Source organism: Camelus bactrianus, chromosome 36, assembly GCF_048773025.1.
Source record: "Camelus bactrianus isolate YW-2024 breed Bactrian camel chromosome 36, ASM4877302v1, whole genome shotgun sequence".
Taxonomy (NCBI): Eukaryota; Metazoa; Chordata; class Mammalia; order Artiodactyla; family Camelidae; genus Camelus; species Camelus bactrianus.
Window position 1 is genome coordinate 764,938 of NC_133574.1, and position 24,043 is coordinate 788,980.

Sequence of the window (24,043 nt, forward strand, 5' to 3'; positions counted from 1 at the left end):
GGAGCAGAGTGGCGATGCCGGCTTCGCGCGTGGCTCCGGCCGATAGGGGGCACGGAATGAATCTCGGCCCACGGGGTGTCTGCTTCCCGAGTCTCTCTGCCCAGCACCTCGCAGCCACCCTGCCGTATCATCACCTTGGTCTGCAGATGAGGCGGTGAGCCCTGTGTCTGCCGGTGCAGGACTGGCCCGGGCAGTGCCCAAGAGGGGACCCTCCGCCATCGGAGCCCAGCGCCCCAGCCCTTTCCCACAGGGTGTGCAGGGCAGGGAGGGCCTTCATGCACCCATCTCCTCCCTTCTTTGCTCTGCCAAGTGTTTATTTTTTTTTTTAAATTTATTTTAAAGGAGGGACTGGGGATTGAACCCAAGATCTCGTGGATGCTAAGCACACGCTCTACCACTGAGCTATGCCCTCCTCTAAGGCCAAATTCTTTTTTCTCCCCTGCAGGGAGAGGTAATTAGATTCATTTATTATTTATTATTTATTATTTTAATGGAGGGACGGGGGACTGAGCCAGGGCCTCGTGCATGCTAAGCACGCACTCTGCCGCTGAGTCGCACCCTCCAGTCTGCCCAGTGTTTCTGCTGGGACGCCCTCTCCTCCCCTCCTCCAGCCCCGCCAGCCACTGGGAGCAGCCCACGGGTTTGCTGTCCCTGCCTCCCCCCCCCCCCCCCCCGTCCAGGCTTACCTGCTCCCCCCTCCCTCTCACTGGCTGGGGGCCCAGTCCTGGGATTTGAACAGAGTGCGGCTGGACTTCTGCCTCCAGCGGTAACTCCCTGGTGACTTCAGGGCTCAGGGCGGGGGATTGCAGGAGCTGGTGGAGCTGGCCAGGCGGGGCGCAGCCCATGGGGAAGACGCGAGAGGCGGGGACTGTCGCACGTGGAACCCCGCCCCAGCTAAGTGACCCCGAGCCTCACATCATTGCCTGGTTCCCTCCTGAATTTCTAAATGCTGGGACAGCACATCCAGGCTCGAGTCGAGGGGGACACACTGTGTGACCGGCCTCGCCCTTGCCCGGCCGGCTCCCCCTGTGGCTTTGGCCACAATCAGAGCGCCCTGAGGTTCACGGCCAGGTGTCACTCGCCTCTGTGTCTCGGGTGCAGCCCAACAGCCTGCCCGCGGAGGACGCGGTGGCCTTGGAGTTAATCCCATGAACTGAATGACCGAGGGACGTTCGTCCGTGTTTGGCGAGCGTTGTCATAGTAACAGAGTCGGGGAATCAAGGCAAAAGGCAAAGACCTCACAACTCACGTGAAGCTCTCTTTCATTCTCCAAAAGGTGTTTCTGAATCTCCTGCGAGACTCCCAGGAGCCGTCCGCCGCTGCCCCGGGGCCGGAGCCGCGGTCCCCCCGGCCCCCAGAGCGCGCTCCCGGTCACTGTAAGTCAGAGCGTGGCTTTGTGTTTCCCTGCAGGGGTGGTGCCTCCCTCCTCATCGAAACCCCCTGAGTTAAACGTTGAGGAGGGAGATTAAAGACGGGGAGGGGATGGACCTGGAGAGAAAGGGCGCGGGGCGGTGGCGGAGCGCTTAGCATTTCGTCGCACGTGCCTGGAACAGCTGCGCGTGTGAGGGACAGCCTCACCTGTCCCTGGGAACTAAATTCACCATACAAGCGATGCCCAGTCTGTGTCCATCTCGGTCTGCCCGCGCCGCAGACAAGCCCGTCCAGCCTCCGTTCACGACATGCCTCTGGCGCGCAGCGTCGTGTTTCAGTCATACGTACACAGGCATGTATTCCTTTGCAGATTTTTTTCATTATAGGTGACAGCAAGGTATTGAATAGAGGTCCCTGTGCTGCACAGTATAAACTTGTGGTTTATCTATTTTATATACAGTCGTATCTGCAAATCTCGAGCTCCCCGTTTACCCCTCCCCACCCCTTCCCCTCCTGGTAACCACAAGCTTGTTCTATGTCTGTGAGTCTCTTTCTGTTTCATAAATAAGTTCACTTGTATCTTTTTTTTTTTTTTACATTCCGCATCCCTTGTATCTTTTTTTTTTTTTTTTTTTACATTCCACATATGAGGGATCTCATATGGCATTTTTCTTTCTCTTTCTGGCTGACTTCCCTTAGAACGACGACCTCCGGGTCCATGCCTCAGGCAGCCCCTCACCGGGTGGAATTTTGCAAGGAAAATTCCATTCTGCGTTTTCCCCCGCCGCCCCGGGCCATTCCTTCAGGGCTGCCCTGCCGTGGGGAACGGGCGGGGCAGAGGTGACCAAAAGCGATGCGGGATTTCCCGGGTCGAATGTGGGCCTTTTTTAAAAGTGAGGGTTTGCTTGGGTACTGTGGATCTCTCTGGCCGCCAGAGCGCCTGCGCTCCTTGTAAACTTACTCCGCTTCGTCCGTAGCCGTTCGCCTGGTGTCTCGGTCGCGGAGTGAGGGCCTGGATCTCCCTGTTCTGCCATCTTGCCGATGTCATCCTAACACCTTAACTTTTTTTAAAGGGCTCTTTTGGGGACTGAAGACTCTGACCTTTTGTTTTGTAAACACTGCAGCTTTTTCTCTGTGCCCCGTCACCAACGGCTTTTTCTGGCTTTTAGCACCTTTAAAAGCAATCTTGAAACAGAGGATTTTCAAAGTCATCCGTTCCCGCTGTTTGCTCGTTTACGTCCCCAGTTTGTGGCTGACCCCTCTCACCGTGCCGGGCGCATCAAGGGGGAACAGGGCAGTGCCCTCAGTTCTCTGTCTGGAAACCTCCTGAGCTGAATACCCAGGTGTATTCCTTGCAGATTCTGCCTTCCACATCACTGCAGGAGACAGCTTTGCTGGGTCTCCCAGCGTCCAGGGCAAGGACACCCTCCCTCCAGTTTCCACGGAGGCTCCCCACTTCCCTCTGAGCGCGCGGGGGCAGCAGCCTTAAAATTCTGGTTTCTAACAGTCTGTCCGAGGAAATTTAAGTCTTCTCTTGCATGCTTCTAAGAATTCTCCCATCTTTTGTCCACTCACTGATCTCAGATCATTCCTACACTAAATACTTGTTACAGCCACGCTGTCCATTTCCAGTTACCAAAACTTGTTAAAAGATTGCCACCAATTTAGCAGACGAAGACATACCTCCTTATCTCCCAGTTCCTGCAGGTCTGAAGTCTGGTTGCAGCATAACTGGGTTCCCTGCCTGGGGCCCCACACGCCTGCCGTGTGCTCTGCGCCCTCACCCAGCGTCCTCACCAGGGCTCTCTTCCTCATGCACTCCACTTGTCGGCAGAATGCAGGTCCTTGTGGTCACAGGACCGAGGTCCACGTTTGCTGGCTGTCTGTCTGCTGGGTTTGCTCACAGTTCCTTGAAAACTGCCCTCAGGTCTTAGCCACAGGGTCCTCCCACAACACGGCATGTTTCTTCTTCAAAGTGAGCAGGGAATGCTCTGCTTTGATTAAATTCAAAGTTATAATTCTATCTGAAAAATCTCCTCACTTTTGCTGTGATGTAGGAGTGAAATACACCAATTGTAGTAGGGATGGTCATCTCATTCAAGGTCTCAACCGTAGTCCAAGGGAGGAGATTGTGACCCTCAATGAAGTGTAAGTCACTGGGGGGTCATTTTATTTATTTTTTATTTTTTTCTTATTTGAGTATTTTATTTTACTTTTTAACATTTTTATTGATTTATAATCATTTTACAATGTTGTGTCTAATTCCAGTGTAGAGCACAATTTTTCAGTTATACATGAACATACATATTCATTGTCACATTTTTTTCTCTGTGAGCCACCACAAGATCTTGTGTATATTTCCCTGTGCTCTACAGTATAATCTTGTTTATCTATTCTACAATTTTGAAATCCCAGTCTGTCCCTTCCCACCCCCACCCCCTTGGCAACCACAAGTTTGTATTCTATGTCTATGAGTCTATTTCTATTTCGTATTTGTGCTTTGTTTGTTTAGCTTTTTTAGATTGTGCATATGAGCGATCTCATATGGTATTTTTCTTTCTCTTTCTGGCTTACTTCACTTAGAATGACATTCTCCAGGAACATCCATGTTGCTGCAAATGGCGTTACGTTGTCAGTTTTCATGGCTGAGTAGTATTCCATTGTATAAATATACCACATCTTCTTTATTGAGTCATCTGTCGATGGACATTTAGGCTGTTTCCATGTCTTGGCTGTTATAAATAGTGCTGCTATGAACATTGGGGTGCAGGTGTCATTCTGAAGTAGGGTTCCTTCTGGATATATGCCCAGGAGCGGGATTCCTGGGTCAAACGGTAAGTCTATTCCTAGTCTTTTGAGGAATCTCCACACTGTTTTCCACAGTGGCTGCACCAAACTGCATTCACTGGGGGGGTCATTTTAGACGTTATGAGTGTTCCAACACGCTGGATTGAATTTCTGCGTTCCTGTTGAGTTTGATCCCATTTTCCTATTTACCAGCCATTTGAGTTTCTTGTTTGGTAACACTCTTATTTGCTCCCTTTTGCCTGTGAATCTTACATTTTTGAGACCAGTGCTTTAGATTTAGTTTTTTACTAACATCAGCTGCATCCGTCATATCATAAACGCCAGAGATCTCAGTGGTACGACCAGATGAGTTTTGCTTGGGGCTCACCTGTGTGACCATCCCTCACGGGACCTCCCCAGGCCCCCTCCTCTGAAGGCAACTCTGTCCCTTTAGAATAATTTTGCCTTTTATTGAACTTTATATAAATGGAATCATATAATATGTACAAAAATGGTGTGTTTTTTCTTTTTGTATTTTGTCTGAGATTCATCCGTGTCATTTGTGTCAATTCTAGGTAGTGACCGTCCACTGTACGTATTGTAATTTGCCTCTGTTCTCTATAAAATTTTTCTTGTAACTGGACAGAGGTCTTCTTTCGTCATTTCATTATCAGAATTTTGCCTCAAGGTTTAATTTCTGAGCATTCTTTTTTTTTTTTACATTACCTTAGATAACGACTTTTTAACATAAGAACAAGTTTAAAGAAAATACGATTATGTTCTTGTAAACATTTGTCATCACTGAGAATTTAGGACAATTTCCATGGAAATTGTATTGCCTACATATATCTTCCTTATTATGGTTAATGCATCTGCTCTGAAAAATGATAATTTTATGTTCTGAATTTGAGGAACATTATGAAAATCCACATGCATATGTTGGAAAGAAACCATATGCAAAAAAAAAAGGCTAATGTGATGTGAAAAAGAGTCGTATTTTAAATTTAAGAAAGAACCCCGAGGACAGGAAACTTACAGTGTTTTCCATTAGCATTGTAAAGTATGATATAAAAATGTAATTTTATTTATCATTCCAATTACAAATCATGGAAGTGGAAAATGTATCATTTAAAAATCTATTTAAGTATTTCATTACGAAGAAAGAAACGAGGATACACTAAAACACATTTGGTATGCGATTGCCCACGTTTACCAGTTTTATTAGATCCTGGAAAACCCGTGCACACATCTCAGCAGGAGGCCCGCAGGGAAGTAGAATTTCTGTTACTTGGTGGAAGCAGGTGCATCGTAATGCCAGCTGGGGATGTTGGGGAGAGCATGTTTCGGTGTCTTCCGGGTAAAATGCTTTGTTGAGTCTCTTTGTTGGCGAGGTCCACACCCGGGAAAGGCTGCTTTAGAAGAACCGTGTGCAGAGCGCCTCCTCCTCTGCGGAGGCTCTCAGACCCACCGTCTTGCCACTGACCCCGGCTCCCTGCTGCCCCCGCCTGTGGCCATTGCTTCTCCCTCACACCAGCTGCGTGTCCTCAGAAACAGGCTTCCAGGGGCCAGCTCACCGTTTTCTCACGACCTGCTTCTCCCAGAGACGGATGGAGGCAAAACAAAATATAAAATAGGTACCTTTTAGTCGGAGGGACCCCTGCAGCTGCACAGGAATGAGTGATAATGGATTGCTTGGTGCTTATCAAAGTGGCAGATTCTTTACGCCCAAGTTCCACACATGCTGATTCCAAAGATGCATATGTTTACATTTTTATTGTATTTTTAAAATTATTTATTTATTTTTACGTCCTTAAACAGGCACCCCGATTTCCTTTGATTTAGGGGGGCTGTGATCACTGCTGTGGAAAACGCCCTGCTAGAATCTCTTTAAGCTGTTCCAGGTTCCCTGTGCGTCTTCTGGGCTTAACCCTGGTGCTGGACGCAGGCGCCTGTCTTTTCTTCTTTGCATCTCCCTGGACTTCAAACGCTGCCTCCCCTGCCAACAAGGTGGGGAGGACACGCGGAACCTGCCGATTATTCGTGCCGAAGGAGGTTGCTTTGCCACGGAGGCTGAAATCAGCAGAGAGCCCTGGTGGGGCGATCTGCAGAACACAGGCTGCCAGCATCGTGAGAATGGAATTGCAATGGGCCTGGGCGGGCACCCGAGAGCGGCAGCTCCTGCTGGGGGCCTTGGGGTGCAGGGCGAGTGTGGGAAGCCGTGATGCTTGTCCCCGGGCGCCAATGGTGGGTGATGAATGGGTCACGGTCTGCATTTCCTGAGCTGGGATCTCGTCTTCCTGTGAAACATTTGATGAAGAATGTGTTTCACACATTGTCGTCCCTGCCTCAGAGGTGATCATGGACCAACTTGGGTGGTTCAGGCAGGAGCAGCTCTGGGCAGCCTTTGTGGCAGGTCGGCCCTCAGGGAGCTAGAGGTCCGTGTGCCCTGGAGGGCTCCCCACTCCCTCCTCCTCACTCAGCGCCTTGCTGGAGGTCAGGAGGGTGGAACCGGGCATCCTGAACTGGGACCTCAGTTTCCTCCTCCGCTCCAACCCCCGAATCTCACGCCCTTCTCCCCGGTGGGTGGGTGGAGATGCCTTGGGTACCTGAGTGGCTGCATTCACCTCTCTTCAGGCCACAGCCACCTCTCTGCTTTACCACCTGCGTTCACATTCTTGTTTAATTGAAACCGGATTGAAACGGAGCCCCTGTGGGTGGCTGGAAGGCGGCTTTGCCTGGCCCGTGAGGTGTGACCGTCACAGCGGGCGTGGGGAGGACCTGGGAGAAATGCAGGGTGGGTTTCCCAGGTGGGAAGGGTGGCCTGGGGGGCAGGGAGCCACGGCTCAGTGAGGGATGCTGACTGCAGCCGCTGGTCAGTCTCCGGCCACTCCCTCGGCCTTCAGCCCCTCTGTCCGAGCTGGAGCCAGTGCTCAGATCTCAGGATGGCAAGGTGGACGGGGCTCACCGCCTTGTGACCGCAGGGAGCTCACCGCGTGGGAAGACGGGTGCGGAGCTGACGGAGCAGGCAGGGAGGTGGACGGAGGGAGGGGAGGCTTTGCGTCAGCTGAGCTGTGTTTGTAGACCCTCACTCTGTGCCGGACGCCACCAGGTGAGCTCCTGCGTGGCTTCCATCACTAGCTTTTCCTAAAGGAACTGCTTGAAAGTAGCCTTCAAACACTGGCCTGCCCTCTGGACACCTGCAGCCAGCTGTGAGCAGAACAGAGCCAGAGAGCGGGGGGCGCGGGGGAAGCTGTCCCTCGTTCCTCTTCCCTGAGTGTCCCTTAGGACTCCGGAGGGAGCTCAGGTTTTGCAAACCCAGGTGTGCAGCCCCCGAGGGTCCTCAGGGGACCTGACTCTGGTGCACTGAAGACAAAACCCAGATTCCGAGTTGGCCCGCGTGACATTTGTCGTTAGCGGCAAAGCTGGGCTGCACCCTTGGTTCCCTGAGCAGCACGTTGTTGTGCTTTCAAGGCAGGTTAATTTTTAACTTATTTTTCTTGCATCGTATTTATTGATTTTTTTAAATTGAAGTCTAGTCAACTTACAACGTTGTGTTAGTTTCAGGTGTACAGCAAAGTGATTGAATTATACACATATGCCTCTATTATTTTTCAGATTCTTTTCCATTATTGGTTATTACAAGGTGTCCAGTGTCGTTCCCTGTGCTGCACAGTAGGACCTTGTCGTGTATCTATTTTGTATATAGTAGTGTGTATCAATTACACGATTTTTAAGATCCACTTCAACTCTAAAACTCCGTAACTCAGTGAACAAAGAAAGATAGTGTTCCCATTTTATAAAATCACACTTCACTTCCTGCATAAGTGGAGTCTTTACAAAGTAACTCTTGATTACAAAATGCATAAATATTCATTGTTGAAGACCACAAATTTCAAGAAGAGTTTTAAATAAATATAAATCTTTTAAGTAGGTTGAAAATGCATATACCGTAACTTATTTTTGGAGGGGGGTTGAAGTATTTCACTTTTTTACTTTTTATTTTTTTTGACACCTTTATTGTGATATGGTTCCCATAGAGTAAATACACCATAACTTTTTTATAAATTTGAATGGAAAAAAAAATCACTTTGCCAAATAGTATGTTGAATGTCGAGGCTCTTTCAAAAAAGACAACTTGTCACTAAAGCGTATGCACAAAAATAATGTTTTCTAGTTTAGTATTAGTATTTTTAGTGAATTATATGCATTCTATATGTGTTATTTTGTGACACTTTTTTTCGTCTGGTATACAGTATTTCCCATCATTACGTATTTAATGTTATAATCCCCCTTCATTTTTTTTTTTTGGTTCACACGGGAAGCTCTTATTTTGGGTCATATTCCGTCTCCCCCCATTTTAGTGAGCTAATTCCACGTTTGCATATAGACTTTTTTTTTCCCCAAAAGATGAGAAGTTATCAGTGAGTGTCTGTTCCAACCTGCAGGAGGCGACAGGGGTCCCCTGCACGGTTGTGGTAGAAATTGTTCCATTAATCCCTGTTGCCCGCTTCCAGCCACTGTTCCCCAGGATGTAGGAAACCACCTTGTTTGCTATATTGGATGGATTTCGGTTTCTTTTTTCACGAATACCAGCCCTTGGGGTGGAACTAAACTGATCAAATACGGTTCATATTTGCTTCCCACAGAAAGGCTGTTCAGATCTGTTCTCGCAGCAGCGCTGACGAGAAAGCTGGTTCCTTAAACACACAGTCGCGTGGGTATTAACGCTGGTTTTAATCCTTACGATAATCTGAAAGTTTATCTTTCAGCTACATTTTCTTACATGACAATTTTTGGTTTTACATTAACCTCCCTTGACTATTTTGTATTTTGTATTTTTGGCTGGAAGAATTAATTAGTTTTTCCTTTTTTTCAGAGGAGGGACTGGGGATTGAACCCAGGACCTTGTGCACTCTAAGCATGCGCTCTACCCCTTGAGCTATACCCTCCCCTCTTTTGTAGTTTTTTTTTTTTTTAATGAACTGTGTGCTCAGGCATGCTGTTTGCCCAGTTTTCTTTTGGAATATTCATGTTTAAAAAATTGGCTCGAAGGCACTACATTTATACTGCTTTGTTTTAAAATCTTCAAGAATATTGGGGTGAACTAAGGAAGGGGTCGCTCACATTCTGGGATGCATGCTAAGTGTTTGACCTTTTAAGTTATTCCTCCGACGGTGTGAATGTTTTAACAATTGAAGCCATCTGACCAAAAAAAAAAACCCCAAAAAACCCCAACCCCCCCAGAAAACCCCAATCTTTGGACATTTTCCCAAGCAATCTAATGGTCAGTGTAAACGGGAGTGACGAATTATGAATGTAACAAGTGTCCCTGATTATAATTGCACTCCTAAGTCAAAGAAGACAGTTCGTAACAGTTTGGTCCAGGGTTTCAATTTTGCCTGTTAAATTATTCATGTCAATGCTTGTATGCATTTAGCCAGGAATGTTTGACTGGCGGTTGATTCAAGACATTAACTATCTTACCCCTTTATTTCTCCCATTTCTGTCCAACGAACATACATGGGAAGGTGGGGGAAATTTATTTTTCTTAGTATAAGAAGCACCTTTTCCCACAGACCCATTGAGGCTGCATGATGACCGTTCACCACAGCTGGAGGTCAACCTGATACCTGTTCTGGTAGTTTAAAAAGTGTAGTAATAATGATCCTTATGACCTCAAGGGGAAATATTGCAGGTCTGTTTTACACCTGAGGGAAATGACACTCAGAGAGGTTAGGTAAGTTTCCAGAAGTCACACAGCACATTGGAGGCTGACACTGGATTCCAACCCGGGTGTATGCGGATTAAAAGATCGGACTGTCCCCAGCCCACAGTGACTGCCTGAGGGTCCGCCCTGAGCGAGGCCGGAGGGCACAGGCGGGGCGTCCTCTGAGTCCCCTCGCACTCCTCCATCACCAGGCAAACTTACTAAGTCGGATCCAGCGTCCAGACAGCCATGCCCTCTTTGCACTTTGTAGCGCCCGCCGCAGGGACGGAAGCCTCTGTTCCACGAGCAGGTGTCTGCAGCCACTGCCTGCCTGAAGTGTTTGTGAAGGCACGTAGCTCCTTGTGAATGTCAGAAGATGCAACCTGGAGACCCGTCCGAGGGGTCTGGCTTCTGGGACAAGACGTGGCTGGAGGTCAGCCAGGGGACCGGCTGGTGACCTTTTAATTCCTCTAGAATCTAAACAGCCAGGTGTTCTGTTCTGGCTGAGAGCAGCCCGAGCCCCGAGCCCCGAGCCCAAGGCCAGGAGGGCATCAAGCAGTTATCTCCGTGATCATTTTGGAAATCTCGGGGTTTGGCACCAGCAACATCTCAGTTCTTTTAGCTTGAGTTAGATAGTTCCCATAATTACCCCAGCAAGTCTGCATATGTGATGCCATGAATGAGTGTTATCCAGCCTTCTAATCTCATAAAATTATCAGGAAGAGGGTATGCTTACATCTATATCTGTATTTACATGAGAAGGGGTCAAATTTCGCATAAAAATGTACCTTTTCTGGTGCTAAAATCTCTATATGCTGATTTAATAATTGCTTCGAGGGAAGGATAAATTGGGAGTTTAGGAATTACTATATATAAAATAGACAAACAACAAGGTCCTGCTGTGCAGCACAGGGAACTACACTTAATATCTTGTAGTTACTTATAATGGAAAAGAATCTGGAAACAGTATCTATATACTTATAACACACATTGTATATAATATGTATTCTGTATAATATGTATACATATAAAGCTGTGTATGTGTATATATGTATGTCTAAAGCTGAATCGCTTTGCTGCAGACCTGAAACATTGTAAATCAACTATACGTCAGTAAAAAATTAACCTGCCTTCAGACATCTCCTAGGTCCTCAGGATTCTGCCCAGATGTCCCTTCTGGGGTGACTCTCTCCTCACGTTTGCCCCAAACGTCCCCAAGGGTTCCTCTTGGGTACCCACCCTGGATGCACTGCCCACCTTTATTACATCACTGTTTACCTTGTGTTGAGTTGTTTGTTTGTTTTTTTATACCCAACCCTGATGTACTGCCTTTTTGGAGGACGGACACCAGCCCGCACCCACTGCACTCTCAGGGAACAGCCGACAGATGAGGGAGGTGTTTCGGATAAACATCGTTTTCCCCAGCTCTGCTGTCAACACGAGTGTCGATAATTTATCTCCCCAAATGGTTCCCTTTTCTTTCAAAATGCTTTCTTCTGGGACTTCACTCACTGCTCTTTGATTGTCTGTATTTCAATTTGGTATTTGTAAACGGTACAGTCCGTTTGCACATCTGTTCTTTTTTTGTTTGTTTGTTTTGCATTCTTTTTTATTGAATAGTCAGTTTGCAACGTTGTGTCAATTTCTGGTGCACAGTGTCACGTCTCAGTCATACATGCACACACATACATTCCTTTTCCTATTCCTTTTCGCCCTAGGTTACTACAAGACAACAGAATAGAGTGCCCTGTGCACGTCTGGTTTTTGGAAGGCCCCTTTTCTTGTGGAATTCTTTATATCAGATTTTCCAAGGTGCTTCTGAGGTGGGCGTGGCCGGCGTCTCAGGCCGTGTCTTCTTGAGACATGAATGAAGGCTGCAGTCCATAGGCCCGCCTCTCTTTTCGCTCCTGATTTGTCCCCCTCACGCTGGACCAGGGTGTCGCACTCACCAGCTGGTTGGCCCAAACGGGGGCGGGCTTTCCATGGAGATTCTGCGCCCCTCCCCCGATGATCACCCTGGAAGGGAGCCTGGAGGGAGGACCTCATGAAAGGCATCTTTCCTGCCCAGGATGCAACTGGGGCTTCCTCGGGGAGGACCTCGGGGTGCGAGCAGACAGGGGCAGCCTGGAGATGGGGAATTCTCGATGGGGAATTCTCAATGTGGCAGAGCCCTTCTCAGCCCCACTCACACTCCATCCATCCATGCACTTGGGGACATCGGGACGTGTTGCTTTGGTTCCTTTTGACGTTAGAATTCCTACTCATGTAGCAGACTTTTTTTTAACCCATACGCATACACCCGAGGCCCCTTCTCTCTGTCCTTTCCCATCTGCCCCCTCCCTTCTGAAGCAAGGTCAGAGTGGGGTCCGCCGTGAATTCTGTTCCTGCGACTGAAGGTCACGAGACGCCTTCCAGAGCGCTCACCCAGGTGGAGCCTTGGAGCTGGTGGTGTCCTGGAGCTAAGAGCTTACAGCTAAGGCGATGAGGGGTCTGCAGGACCGGGGCGTGTTGGGGACCATGCGCATCCCCGAGGACTCAGGCCTGCCCATCCTCCTGTCCCTGCAGGCGGCGGGACCGCAGCCCTGCGGGGTAGCCCCCTGCTACTGGCCCAGACTGCTGCCCTCCTGGGGAGGCGACTTCGCCGCTCCTGCCGGGCCTGGAGAGGCACCCTGTCCACCCTGCTCCTGCCCGTGCTCTTCGTGGGCCTGGCCATGGCCCTGTTCATGGTGCGGCCGCTGGCCGTCAGCTACCCTCCCCTCAAGCTGGCCCTGGGCCACTACGACACGGACAAAACGTACTTCTTCAGGTAAGGACCTTGTTTGGTTTTCCCTGTGCTTCAAAATTACGTCCAGACAGAGTACGAACAGCAAGAGGCTTGACGCTTTACGACTTTCCGGTAGACGCTTGTTTTCACCGATTTGGAGGTCGGGGCTCCGGAGGGTGAGAAGTTATCACTTCTTTGCGGGCCTGTCTCAGGGCGGACGCTTAGAAAGGGGACGTGCAAAGGGCCAGGCTCGCCCCGGGCAGGCCCAGGCCAGGAACTGGGAGGGTGAGACGTGTTCCAGGACATTCAGGATTTAAAAAACTGTATATGGATGGTATATTTCACAAACCCCTCCAGGGTTGCTCCTGGGACACTGGCCTTCATCCGCACGGTCTGCTCTGCAGAGAAGTCTCCGACTTTTCTCAAGCCAGCTTAGGTCCACATTTCTGCCAATAATTTCAGACCAGTCTGAGTTTGGCCTCCAGATGAATTTACATAGGAAGCGCTCAGAGCCCTCAGGGATTTCATTTCACCGACGTGAGATGGGGGACCCAGGAGAGGGCCCCCGACCACCTCGGGTCCCCGCCCCCAGGTGGCTGGCTCCCCTCCGGATTCGGGTCACTGTGGACACAGGGCACCTGCTGCCGGCCAGCCCTGCAGTGGCCGGGGTGACGGGCGTTTTTCACTGAGCAATGAGCGGGACAGCCCACCTGGGGGCTGAGTCGCAGGGACACACAGGTGTGGGCGACCAGGAGCTCAGTGTTAGTGTTGCTTCTGTCAAATATGTCTTGATTAACACAATGAGCCTCGCGAGCCGGGCCCCGAGGGCTTGCGGCTGTCTCTGCAGCTTTTCCAACGGCGTGCAATTTGGAATTAGATTTAAACAAACACAGGATGAGAGGGAAAAGTCAAGGACGAACCCGTCCGTTGCTTTCTGTCTCCTTTGCTTAATGAGATTTCCCCCTTCTGCATATCTTGATGCTCCCAGAGTCTGGGTTCAAGTATCTCATTTAGGCACTGCCTCTGGAATCACAATTAAATCACAATTAAACAGTTTCCAACTCCTGGAAGCTGCTAAGAACAGGCTTCGTGTTTTTAACAGCACTTTAAAATATAGCCAAGAGTTTGAAGACAAGCAAAAAGCAAGAGTTTCAGAACAAGCATTTGAATTTTTACGACAACAGGGAAAATTCAAAGCTTGTTCTTTTTTTCATTTTAAACAGCGACCTCTAGACCAAAGGGAAAAAGTCGTGAAAAGTAAACCATCATGTTGAAACTTTCTCTTAGTAATTATTCCAAGGAAACTACTTTGTGGATCGATTTTTTTTTTTCAGGAAAAAGTATTTTAAACTTCCATGTTTGTTCTTGGATGCGTGGGTCAGAAGAGAGCAGTTCAGAGTGTTTCCACGGATGCCACAAATATCGTTTCCTTTTTACAGCCAACATTTCCGTGGGAAATATGTCCTCTTCCTTCTGAAACTGTTTTCTCATTTGTCAGAAACTTGAAGACTATACGGCGGTCACACTGCCTACTTGAGACACACCTTGGCTGTAAATTTCAGCGCATTTCATCCCTGTGTGTATTTCTGGCTGTGGCTGTAGAGAGTCATATTAGACCAGTTGTAAACCCCCTCGATATTTTAAAATCTGCGTTGTGTTTCGTGCAGCGGGGAAGACGGAGCTCTCCTATGAATGTTCCTTTTGGTTTTGGGTGCTGTGGTGGTGTGTGCGTTTTTCAGCAGAAATACCCAACTTATGTGGCAAATGAGTTGGTCTTTTTTTTCCCCCATTAAGACTGGTCCTCTCTGGAAGGGAAGCAACCTGGGAAGACCAGATTGAGGACAGAGATGAAGGGTTGGGTCTTCCATTTCAGCCCTTTAACACGATCACAGTTTGTCCCACTAATTTTTGTTGAGAATCAGCTGTGTTCCAACTACCGTCCTAAGCCTCGTCCCCTTTCTCTGACGGGTTGTTCTGTTCCGTGGCGGGAAGCCCACGGTGAAAAGCCAGTGGAGGTGTGGCAGACCCTGGGTAGGAGAGGAGGCGGGCGGAGGGGGAAAAGGAGCTTGAAGCTTAGTGGCTGCAGATGGCTCCCCATCAGGTGGCAGAGACATAGGATGCCCTCCGAGGGAGCCGCGCCTCCAAGGCAGGCCCGCCCAATCAGAAGGCGGCTCTGCTGGGGTGGGCGTGTCTTCTGGGAGAGGATGCTGGGCGTTGGTCCAAAGGCATCGCGGCCGTAAGAGTGTGGAGCACCTTACGAACTAGTCCAAGGCTCCTAGGTGACCGGGGGCCACTGGTGCGTTTTGAGCAGGTTGATAACATAGAGACTGGCCAAGAGGATTATGGGAATTAGGACCCTCCACAAAGGGCCCCTCTGCGCAGAGGGCGTCACCGCACACCTAGGGAAAGGATGCTTTCTCATTGTGGGCTTTTATCTGTGCTTTCTTGGGAGCCAACTTTTCTTTGTCAGAAGAATCAGTGGTTGAGACTGAGCCATCTTGCGTTTCTGAAGAGAAGCTAGTGTTGTCAATTCTTTAGAAGTAACCACTGACGTTCATTTGTTAGTCTGCGTACTGCTTCTTCCTAAAAAGATCTGACGTCATTATACATATATAAGTAACGTGTCATGCTAAGAATATGTTTTTGTTTTGCTTTCTTTTGGGGAGAAGTGTTCCCAAAGATGCCTATTCAAAAGCATTTTGTAAATGATGTGGTGTAAGTTCTAGAAAACAGTAAGTCTGTATTCTCTCATAAATCGTACAACTCAGAATTTTAATTAGTTAAAATGATTCTTTCATATATCCTACAATGCAGAATTTTAATTCATTAATATGAACCCCACTCCCAGTTAGCCCAGTTTAGACAGGTTTAAAATATTGTTTCCTCTACGTTTTCTCAGGTCAAGATGTTTCTTACAACTGATGTATCAACTGTAATATAGACTTTGTTTCCACATGTGCCCCCAACTGGAGGAACAGTGTGTCTTATCTTTGACCTTGCTTCTCAGCGAGGCTGTTTGAACTATTAACTTCTGAGACTTGTGCCAGTCAAATAAATACTTACAATTCACTGTGTACCTAAAGCATAGTAGGACTTTTCCCCCCTGAGAAAAAGTTGGATATAGTTCACAAAAGGAAACAAAAAAAAACAAACATAAGAAGTTGTTTCGTTGCAAGGGTGTGCCAGAGGACAAATATTCAGACCAAAGCAGAGCTCCAACATTACGAGAATAGTTTTACACATTTCAATATAGGAATATTATGCAGCCTTTATAATTAATCTTTAAAAACCAGACAAAAACACCAGAGTTGGTGATAGCATAATATTAAGCAACAAGATGAGAAAAACAATGCCCTGAATGCAACTATATAAAAATACCCCTGTGGTAGCAGAAGTGTGCTTGTGACGTTTCTTCATCTTGTTGCTGGTCTGACTTCTCCATAAAAAAAGGTCTGAGCACCCAGGACCCTTGGCGGGGTGGGGAGGTAAGGAGCCTATGAACTCAGACTGGGTCCTATGACCTCAGTCGGTGAGTACTGACCTCGACCGTCTTATTTCCTCTGTCTTCCTGTGAGCAGCAGCCGGAGTGATGACAAGGGACTGACCCACGTGCTTTTGCAGAACTTTGGAGATCGGGACCTGCTCTGTGCCGACTCGAACCCCGGCCTGTAAGTATCAGAGCCACTTTGCAAAAGTGCAGACTCCAGCGAGTAACCTGCGGACTGGGAGGACCCCCCCCCCCCGCGCCCCGTGGTTGGTAACGCGGTTGGCAGGTTTCATCCGCCGTCTACAACGGCCTGAAACACGCTCCACAGTCACCCCTTTCCTTCCTGAGAAGACAACATGCTTTGTATCATCGCAAAAAATTCATTAGTAACGAATAACATTCAATTTGCCTAATAACCACCCCTCCCGCCAAAGAGTAAAACTAAAAAGAATAAAGGAGCAGGTATGAAATATGCACTCACTGTTATTTGCTTTTCGGGGTAAACTTGTACGTAGGAAAAGGCTAATTATAATTTTTTTTTTAAGTAAAGAAACATCAAAAATCAGTCACATCAGTGAGGGGAGGAATTGCTTTGAAGACTGTTTTTCTAGGATTTGAAAATGTTAATCTAGAGATGACCTTTTTACAAAACCTTCACAAAGCATGCCTTTTTTCACGAGCAATTTACCTCTTATTTTGCTCAGTGGTTATTTGCTGAGGATCGGCTGTAAACATAATGCCGTTTTAGGACCAGGAGTGACGCTGGACGTGGCCCTTTCTCGGGGACTTACAGCCCTGGGAGAGCTAAATGGGAAAAGTGACAGAAACCGTAATGATGTGTTAAGCAGTAAATCTGTTTCTAAGTTCTAAATAGGCAAATCCAGACAACACTGCAAAACCGGCGATGTGTTTTTCTAATTTGCGATGCGACGTTTCGTGCATTAGTCATGTTGGTAATTAACTCAAGGCTGAGCAACGATTAGCGGCTTCAGGACGGAAGCATTAATAGGAAATTAATTATGTTGTTTCACTTTAGTCTCCTCTTGAAAAAGAAAGTAATTTATTTAACGAAATAAAAGCTTCCATGGTGATGTTTTTATGCCCCTCCCCTCCGAAGAAATGCACAGGATGTAAAAAGCATCTACATTTGAGAAATTGTAATGTAACCTGGGGCCCTGCCTAGTCCCAGCCCCACGTTGCAACAAAGAAGGAGAAGGTTGGCAGGAAAAAAGACATTTATTTAGTTTTTCAAGAGGGAAAAAAAGAATAGCATTAGTGCCAAGACAGGAGAACGTTTTCTGAATTCTGTTCCGACATCTGTTTCATTTTGAGGAGCTTTTCCAGGGGATGGAGGCAGTGGGTCCCCATCTCTCCCGCCTCTGTCCTCGTCCAAGGATGCCAGTAACCATTTGAACGAGTTTTGATTCACTGCCATCCCAGACCGAAGCAAAAGATTTTATTGAAAACAAATAAGTTTTCTTCTCTTAGTGGAAACATATTATTGGATTCAATGTCTACATTTTCCCTTCCTGGCAGACTTTAGATTATTGATTAGCAGACCCTTTTTGAAACCAGAAATTCAGTTCTACATATTGGCTTTTTTTTTTGTTCAGGTAGTCTGAGCTCACACTCAGGGAACTGTGTTGAATTTCTGACCTTCACCTCCTCTTCTCCAAGAAGGCAGTAAAAGTCTCCGGAAAAAGCTACTGCAGTATAAACTCGAACCAAACTATACGTTTTCACATGATAGTAGATGATGTGTAATTTAAATACTTTTAAAATGTGCTAAAGTTGCCAGCTTTTAGAAGCAGACACATAGATGTAAACACTGAGTTTTATTTCACAAGGCTTGTGTCTGGCGCCCCTCCAGCAATGATCTCTTCTACTGTTTCTGAAGTCAAATTGTTGCCAAAACACGGCCTCCGTACCCCACTTACCGAACTGAGACTCAAGGACAGAGTTTGGATGAAGCAGAAAAGGCAGCTGTATTTCTTTGCAGGCAAGGGAGGTCACAGTGGGCTGATGCCTTCTAGACTGTGAGCCTGCCAGGAAGAGAAAGCAGGACTTTATAGTAAAAGTTCAGGAGTTCAAGGGGCAGAGCTGGTTTCCATAGAGATCACACACAGGGTAACAAATTGTTGCAGAGTTGTTCTTGTTTTTGCAGATGCAGGGGTCCCCTTCCCTCTGCTGGTTGTAAAGTTCACCTCCAGCTTTGGGGCTCTCTTAATAGTCTTGTTCTTAGAACAAAGGATGCACAAGAAGGGGCTCTGTGGGAAATAGCTTGAGAGAAAAACGTGTGCAGTTTAAAGTCAGGTTGATAAATGCTTCTAGCCTTTCAAGCAGGCTAGGGGCTGGGACCTCCTGCTGCAGGCTGGGACCTGCACCTTGAGCAGTAGGATACAGAGGAACCACAAGGGGCTAAAAATAACTGAAGACATGCGCAGTTGGAGTGAGTTATGAACAAGATGCCCAGAACCCCTGACTGCTGTGTCTGAGGTGTTGGGAGCTAAGGCAGGTCATTGGAAGCAAAACACGTCCACGGATATGGCTCAGAATATTATCCCCAGTCCTTGAGGAGGAACTAAAGGTCCCTGACTTTGTTTAATGGCTCAACTATTATTATTTTGTTTTGCTTGACTGTTTCCCCTTGTCTCTGTATTTTCTTATTTCTCTGATTGAACTTATTCCTTGACTTAAGTTTTTCTACAGACAAGAGGTAGATGGAGGAATTGGAGAGGTAATCAGTCCTGGGAAGGCCCCAGAGGGTCCTGCTCTGTTTCAGGACCAGGAGGCCTTTCTCACACACACACGCTCAGTTGGGGTCCCCATCACTGCTCCTGTGTCCCACAGAACACGATAAGGGAGTGCTCACCAAGACAGGGGATGGTGCTTAGGTTCCTGAAATCTGGGAGGAAGATTAAGTGGAAACATCAAATTCTTCACATTTCATCTCCTCTTCCTTGTACAAATGCTTATGCAGCTTCCTGGTGACCTTTGGTGCACAAAACTTCTCCGAGGCCAAGAGAGATGTCCAGATATAAAGTGTGTTAGATGCCATTGCTGATCATTATGCTACCTGGCAGGTCCATATTTTTCCTCTAAAATAGGAAGCTAGAAGAAGAGTTAGTGGCGGATTTGGAAGCGACAAAGAAGACTTTTTGAAAACATTCGTTAAGTGATAAAAGTTGCTAACAGTCACCAAAAGCCTGCAGCCAAAGCAAGGAAGACGCACTGAGTTTAAGACGTGTAAACAGACTCATTTTTCCCCACAAGTAATCATCAGATACAGAAGGCAGTCTCATTACACACATGACTCCCTTAGGTACTGTTTCCCTCTTCACTTTTAACTCTCAAACCGGGGTCCCATAATTACGCTAATTAACCAAGAAAGTAGCCTTTAAATTATTTTTGGTATTTCAAAAAATTACACTTTGCTCGCCTGGTTTGGAGAAATGGCAAGTTTCTTTTCATGGGACCAGATGTTTTTCACCTGGGTGTTCTTACGTGAGAACAGCACAGCCCAGAGCAAAGAGCAGGGACTCTGAGCTCAAAAGACCCTCCTTCCAAAGTGTGAGCTCGGGCGGCCGCCTCATCTCTTAGAACCTCACTCAGTCTTCCAAACAGTGGGGATAGCAAGAGGTTTTAGTCAAAATATCTAGCTGGGTGCCCGAAGTTCAGTAATGTTAATTTCCTTCCTTCTCTCCCAATTTCTGAGTAAATAATGATTATCAATTACTGCAGCAGATTTTGGTTTACAAAACAGCAGTGAAAAAATGAGTCCAAGTTAACAAGGAGGAAGGCTGTGGGAGAGCTTTGGAATTTAGGAGTTTGGGATTAGCAGATACACACTACTGTATATAAAACAGATAAACAACAAGGACCTACTGTACAGCACAGGGAACTGCATTCAGTGTCCTGTAATAAACCATAATGGGAGAGAATCTAAAAAGGATGTGGATGTGTGTGCATCATCAGAGTCACTTTGCTTTACGCCTGAAACTAACACAACGTTGCAAACCAACTCTTCGTCAATAAAGAAATAAATGAAAAGGTTTGCAACCACTGCTGTAAGTGGTTTTCATAACAGTCTCTTCTGCACAACCTTTCCTCCTAATGGACATTGTAATGTTCGCTACTTTTCTGTAAATGATGGTTCAATTATGGTGTCATGCCATGAAAAGGAATTAGCAGTTCATTGTGTTCATTAATTTGTGTTTATTAACACCAGCCAGACTGGGGCTGAAGGAACCTGGTTTTGAGAGGAGATTCAGGATTCACCATGGCCCCCGGACCGCCCACTGAAAGCCCCAGGGAGCTTCAGTGGTACATTCAATACAGCGACCAGAGTGAGCATCATTTAATGTAATGGAAATATTGTCATTGCAATAGAACGTGGTCATCAGATGGGCAGCTCAAGCTGTGCAGACAAATGCAGAGCTGGCCTCGTGTGGCAGGAGGTGATAATCTTGTGAGCCGTGGTCTAGTCTGGTGGACGCTCCTCCGTGCAAACCCAGTAGCTGTGTGATCTGAGAGGTGCTTCTGGTTCTGTTTCATTAGGAAGAATTCTCCGTGCTGGCACACGGACCCCGCCCCTCCCCCAGGAGTCCAGGATCCCTGTGGCTGCCAGGTAAGTTTCTGTAGAGATTTTGATTTTTTTAAAACATCTAAACCTCGAGTGACAAAAATGAGTTTATCCCATCTGAAAAACCTGCGTTGTTAACTGAAGTGACCTCTGTGACTTTTAGGGTCACTTGATGAGCTGCTTCTTGGGAAGGGTTCAGGACACAACACGAATGTCCCATGGATCCCACGGTGGCCCTCCTGCCCACCCTCTCCTGATCGGCATCGTAACAGCCCAGGGGCATTTATGAAGCAAATGAATCTTCCTCGATTGATGACGAGGAAGGTACAATTGCCCCTTTAGGGAGAAATGTCCCAGAATTTCAAGGCAGGATGACCTCAAGGCTCTTCTTATATTTTTATCTGAGTTCTGAGATCTAGGTAACAAGGCTAGATGTTACTCAGCTCTGTCAGCTCTGACTAATACAAAAACATACGGAGATGTTGTAAATTGGTTCACTTGTGCCGCTGGACTCACTTGTGCCGCTGGACTCACAGACAGAGCAAACAAACTTATGGTTACCAAACGGGAAAGGGAGAGATAAATTAAGAGTTTGGGATTACTAATATTCTATACGAAGTAGATAAACAGCAAGGACCTACTGTACAACACAGGGAACTATATTCAATACCTTGTAATAACAAAATGGAAAAGAATCTGAAAAAGAATGTGTATTTATATGTATATCTGAATCACTATGCTGTACACCAGAAACTAAACAGCATTGTAAATTGACTATAATTTAAAAAAAAATACAGAAATAATGTATTCCACTGTTAAAGTGAGAGCCATCTGTTCTGCAAAGGAGAATGAATTGAAATTTATATGGAAAATTGACTGGAACTCAACTCAAAGGAAACCTCAGAAGGTAATTAATAAAAGGCGTGGGTCTCTTAGCCACGGTCACCAAGCTGATGTGGCAGTCCTGATTTACAGAGACAAAAGGAAAAGCCAAAATCTTGGTTTAAGTTGATTGAGGCTCTGTCAAGAAAGCAGTCACGTAAACGAACATGTCACCAGAGCCTTGTCTGTTTAGTGGCCCATAGGGTACGTTCCTCCTATGAGTGCCGTGACCTTGGAAAGTCTCCTTTTTGGTGGGCCCGGTCTGCATTCTCCTCTTAGACCAAGTGTCCGGGGGTAAGTGAGGGCAGAGCCCACGGTGGACACCCGAGGTGGTGACCGCCAGAGAGAATTAGTGAGGCTCTACACGTTAGCCTTGTGGCCTCAGCCGTCAAACACTCAGACCTGTATTTGGTGCTTCTTCCCAGTGGCCAGATGTTTCCTGCTCACCTTTTTTTTTTTTTTTTTTGACACAGTGATTTCTTTCTTCTTTGTCTGCTTTATTCCATTAACTCATAAACTGTCTGATTTTTCCCTCCAAGCTCTTACTTTGTGGCTTTGATTTAATCATTTCATTACACTGGTACCCTTTATTACAAGCTACCTAAAATTGATGGGAATTCCATGGAGTGTCAACAGCAGAGGAATAAATGAACACATATCAGAATGGTTGATGCTGGCGTTCCTAAATTTTACGCCAACTTACACGACCCATAAGAGTTCTGTCATCTGTGTGTGAGAGGAAAAATTTTCCCATGAAAAATTCCGTAGCCAAGTAAATTACAGAAAAAGCCAGAGAGAGCCCTGTTTAACAGGTGTTTTTGTTACAGCTCTTCCAAGATGCATCCTCTGGTGTGCGTGCTTGGGTCACAGTGGGGCAGAGAAGACATAGAATTCCCTGCAAATTACATGACTAAAGAGACCCTTTGGGGGCACCTGTGTACTTGGGCACGTGCTTTGAGAAAAGCTGGTCCTGCTATCTCAGGGGACAGAGAGTCGAGGTGGAATTCGCAGATGTCCAGACGCTGCTCTGCAAGGTTGGCCCAAAGGAGATGCAGGCAGAAGGGTGTGGGAGGAAGGCTCCCACCCAAGGCTGGTTCTCTGGTTCACTGTTTTGTTTTTTTTTTGCCAGATGGTGAAATATTTCCTTCTCTTTAAACTGATAGGTGCCATGCAAAAGTCCCAGGTCTGCAGGAATATATCCATGTACGTGTATTGGTATTAAATACCCCGTGGCTCTCCAGCCTCCAACAATGGTCCAAGGTTAGTCTCCTTCCGAGAAAGGAGACTTTACTTTGAACAGAGATGCCTTTGAGAGCCGCGAGAGGAAGCTGGCTTTAGGCACTGAGGGAAGAAACACATTCCTTTGAGCTTCCTTGCTTACCTTCCGACTCTCTTCTGGTTCACCGCATGCAGGACCACCCCAGTGAAAACAGGTTTTTCCCTTTTCAGTCAGTCCTTCCAAATCGGCTCGAACTTGCACACAGGAAAGGATTTGAAGTTTCCTGAATAGAACTGATGGCAAAGGGCACAGTGGGATTCTGGTGTAATTCTGAAATATAGCTGACTCTTAAAAGAGATTTGAGAAACCAGGACATATTTGAGAAAGCCCAGAGATAATCCATTAAAAAAGTGAAAGCCAGGAAAAGTCACATTTACTTTACTGTCAGCAAACCCGCGTGGGGGTTATAAACAAGTCTCAGCTCTATGTCTTTGGAAACAATTCCAGAAGTGTCCGAATGGAAGTGTCCAGGCACCCTACCTGGCCAACCGCCTGGGCCACAGGCTGCTGAATCTCTCGGCCTTGCGCCTGGAGGAGTATTTGCTGGCACCGGCTGAGAAACCCAGGTGAGTTCAGAACAGTCCCAGGTCTTTCCCGCTTCTTCACATTACTGGGGAAGTCCTGTTGTTTCAGATGCTGATGTTCTTAAAAACCCTAAAGTCTAATAACCTTGATGCTCATAAAAATTCCAAAGAAATGGTGCAGGTCTTCATAAGATTCTCACCACTGACTTTCACTCATTCCACATCTCTGGGATGAAGGGACGGACGGATGGATGAGTTAAGTTGAGGCAGGTGGGAACGTGTCCTTATGCCTTTGCCCCAGTGTCTGCTGAGCGCAGGGCCACTCTATGGTGGACATTTGGTCACCAGTCTCCCCTTATACAGAGACCAGGAGACACAGTTAAATATGGGCTGTTCTTTCCAATACCCAGTATTTTTTGAAGCTTAATGAGCGCCAGGCACTACACAGCCCGTGGGATCTGGAGACAAAGGATGCCATCCCCACCCACGGAAAAACTCACAGAGCTGCACGAAAGATAAAGTAGCAAAAAGACAATTAAAACCCACTGTAGTGATTGACACAGTAAATGGAAATGTAGGGTATTGTGAGAACCCCAAAGAGAAGGAAATTTACCCCAACTGAAGTGCTCTGGGGTGCCTTCCTGAATGGGGCAATGAATA

At 47.0% G+C, this 24,043-nt stretch overlaps 1 protein-coding gene across 1 annotated transcript in view; it reads left to right on the top strand.

Annotated features, from left to right (window-relative positions):
- LOC105065164 (ATP-binding cassette sub-family A member 13) overlaps window positions 1–24,043 on the top strand; it is a 120,785-nt gene that overhangs the window by 42,192 nt on the left and 54,550 nt on the right. The window contains exons 15-19 of the mRNA XM_074358602.1: window positions 1,277–1,376; window positions 12,431–12,671; window positions 16,208–16,297; window positions 20,674–20,743; window positions 23,307–23,425. Of these exons, the coding sequence (XP_074214703.1) occupies window positions 1,277–1,376; window positions 12,431–12,671; window positions 16,208–16,297; window positions 20,674–20,743; window positions 23,307–23,425 (620 nt within the window). The remainder of the gene's footprint in view (window positions 1–1,276; window positions 1,377–12,430; window positions 12,672–16,207; window positions 16,298–20,673; window positions 20,744–23,306; window positions 23,426–24,043) is intronic.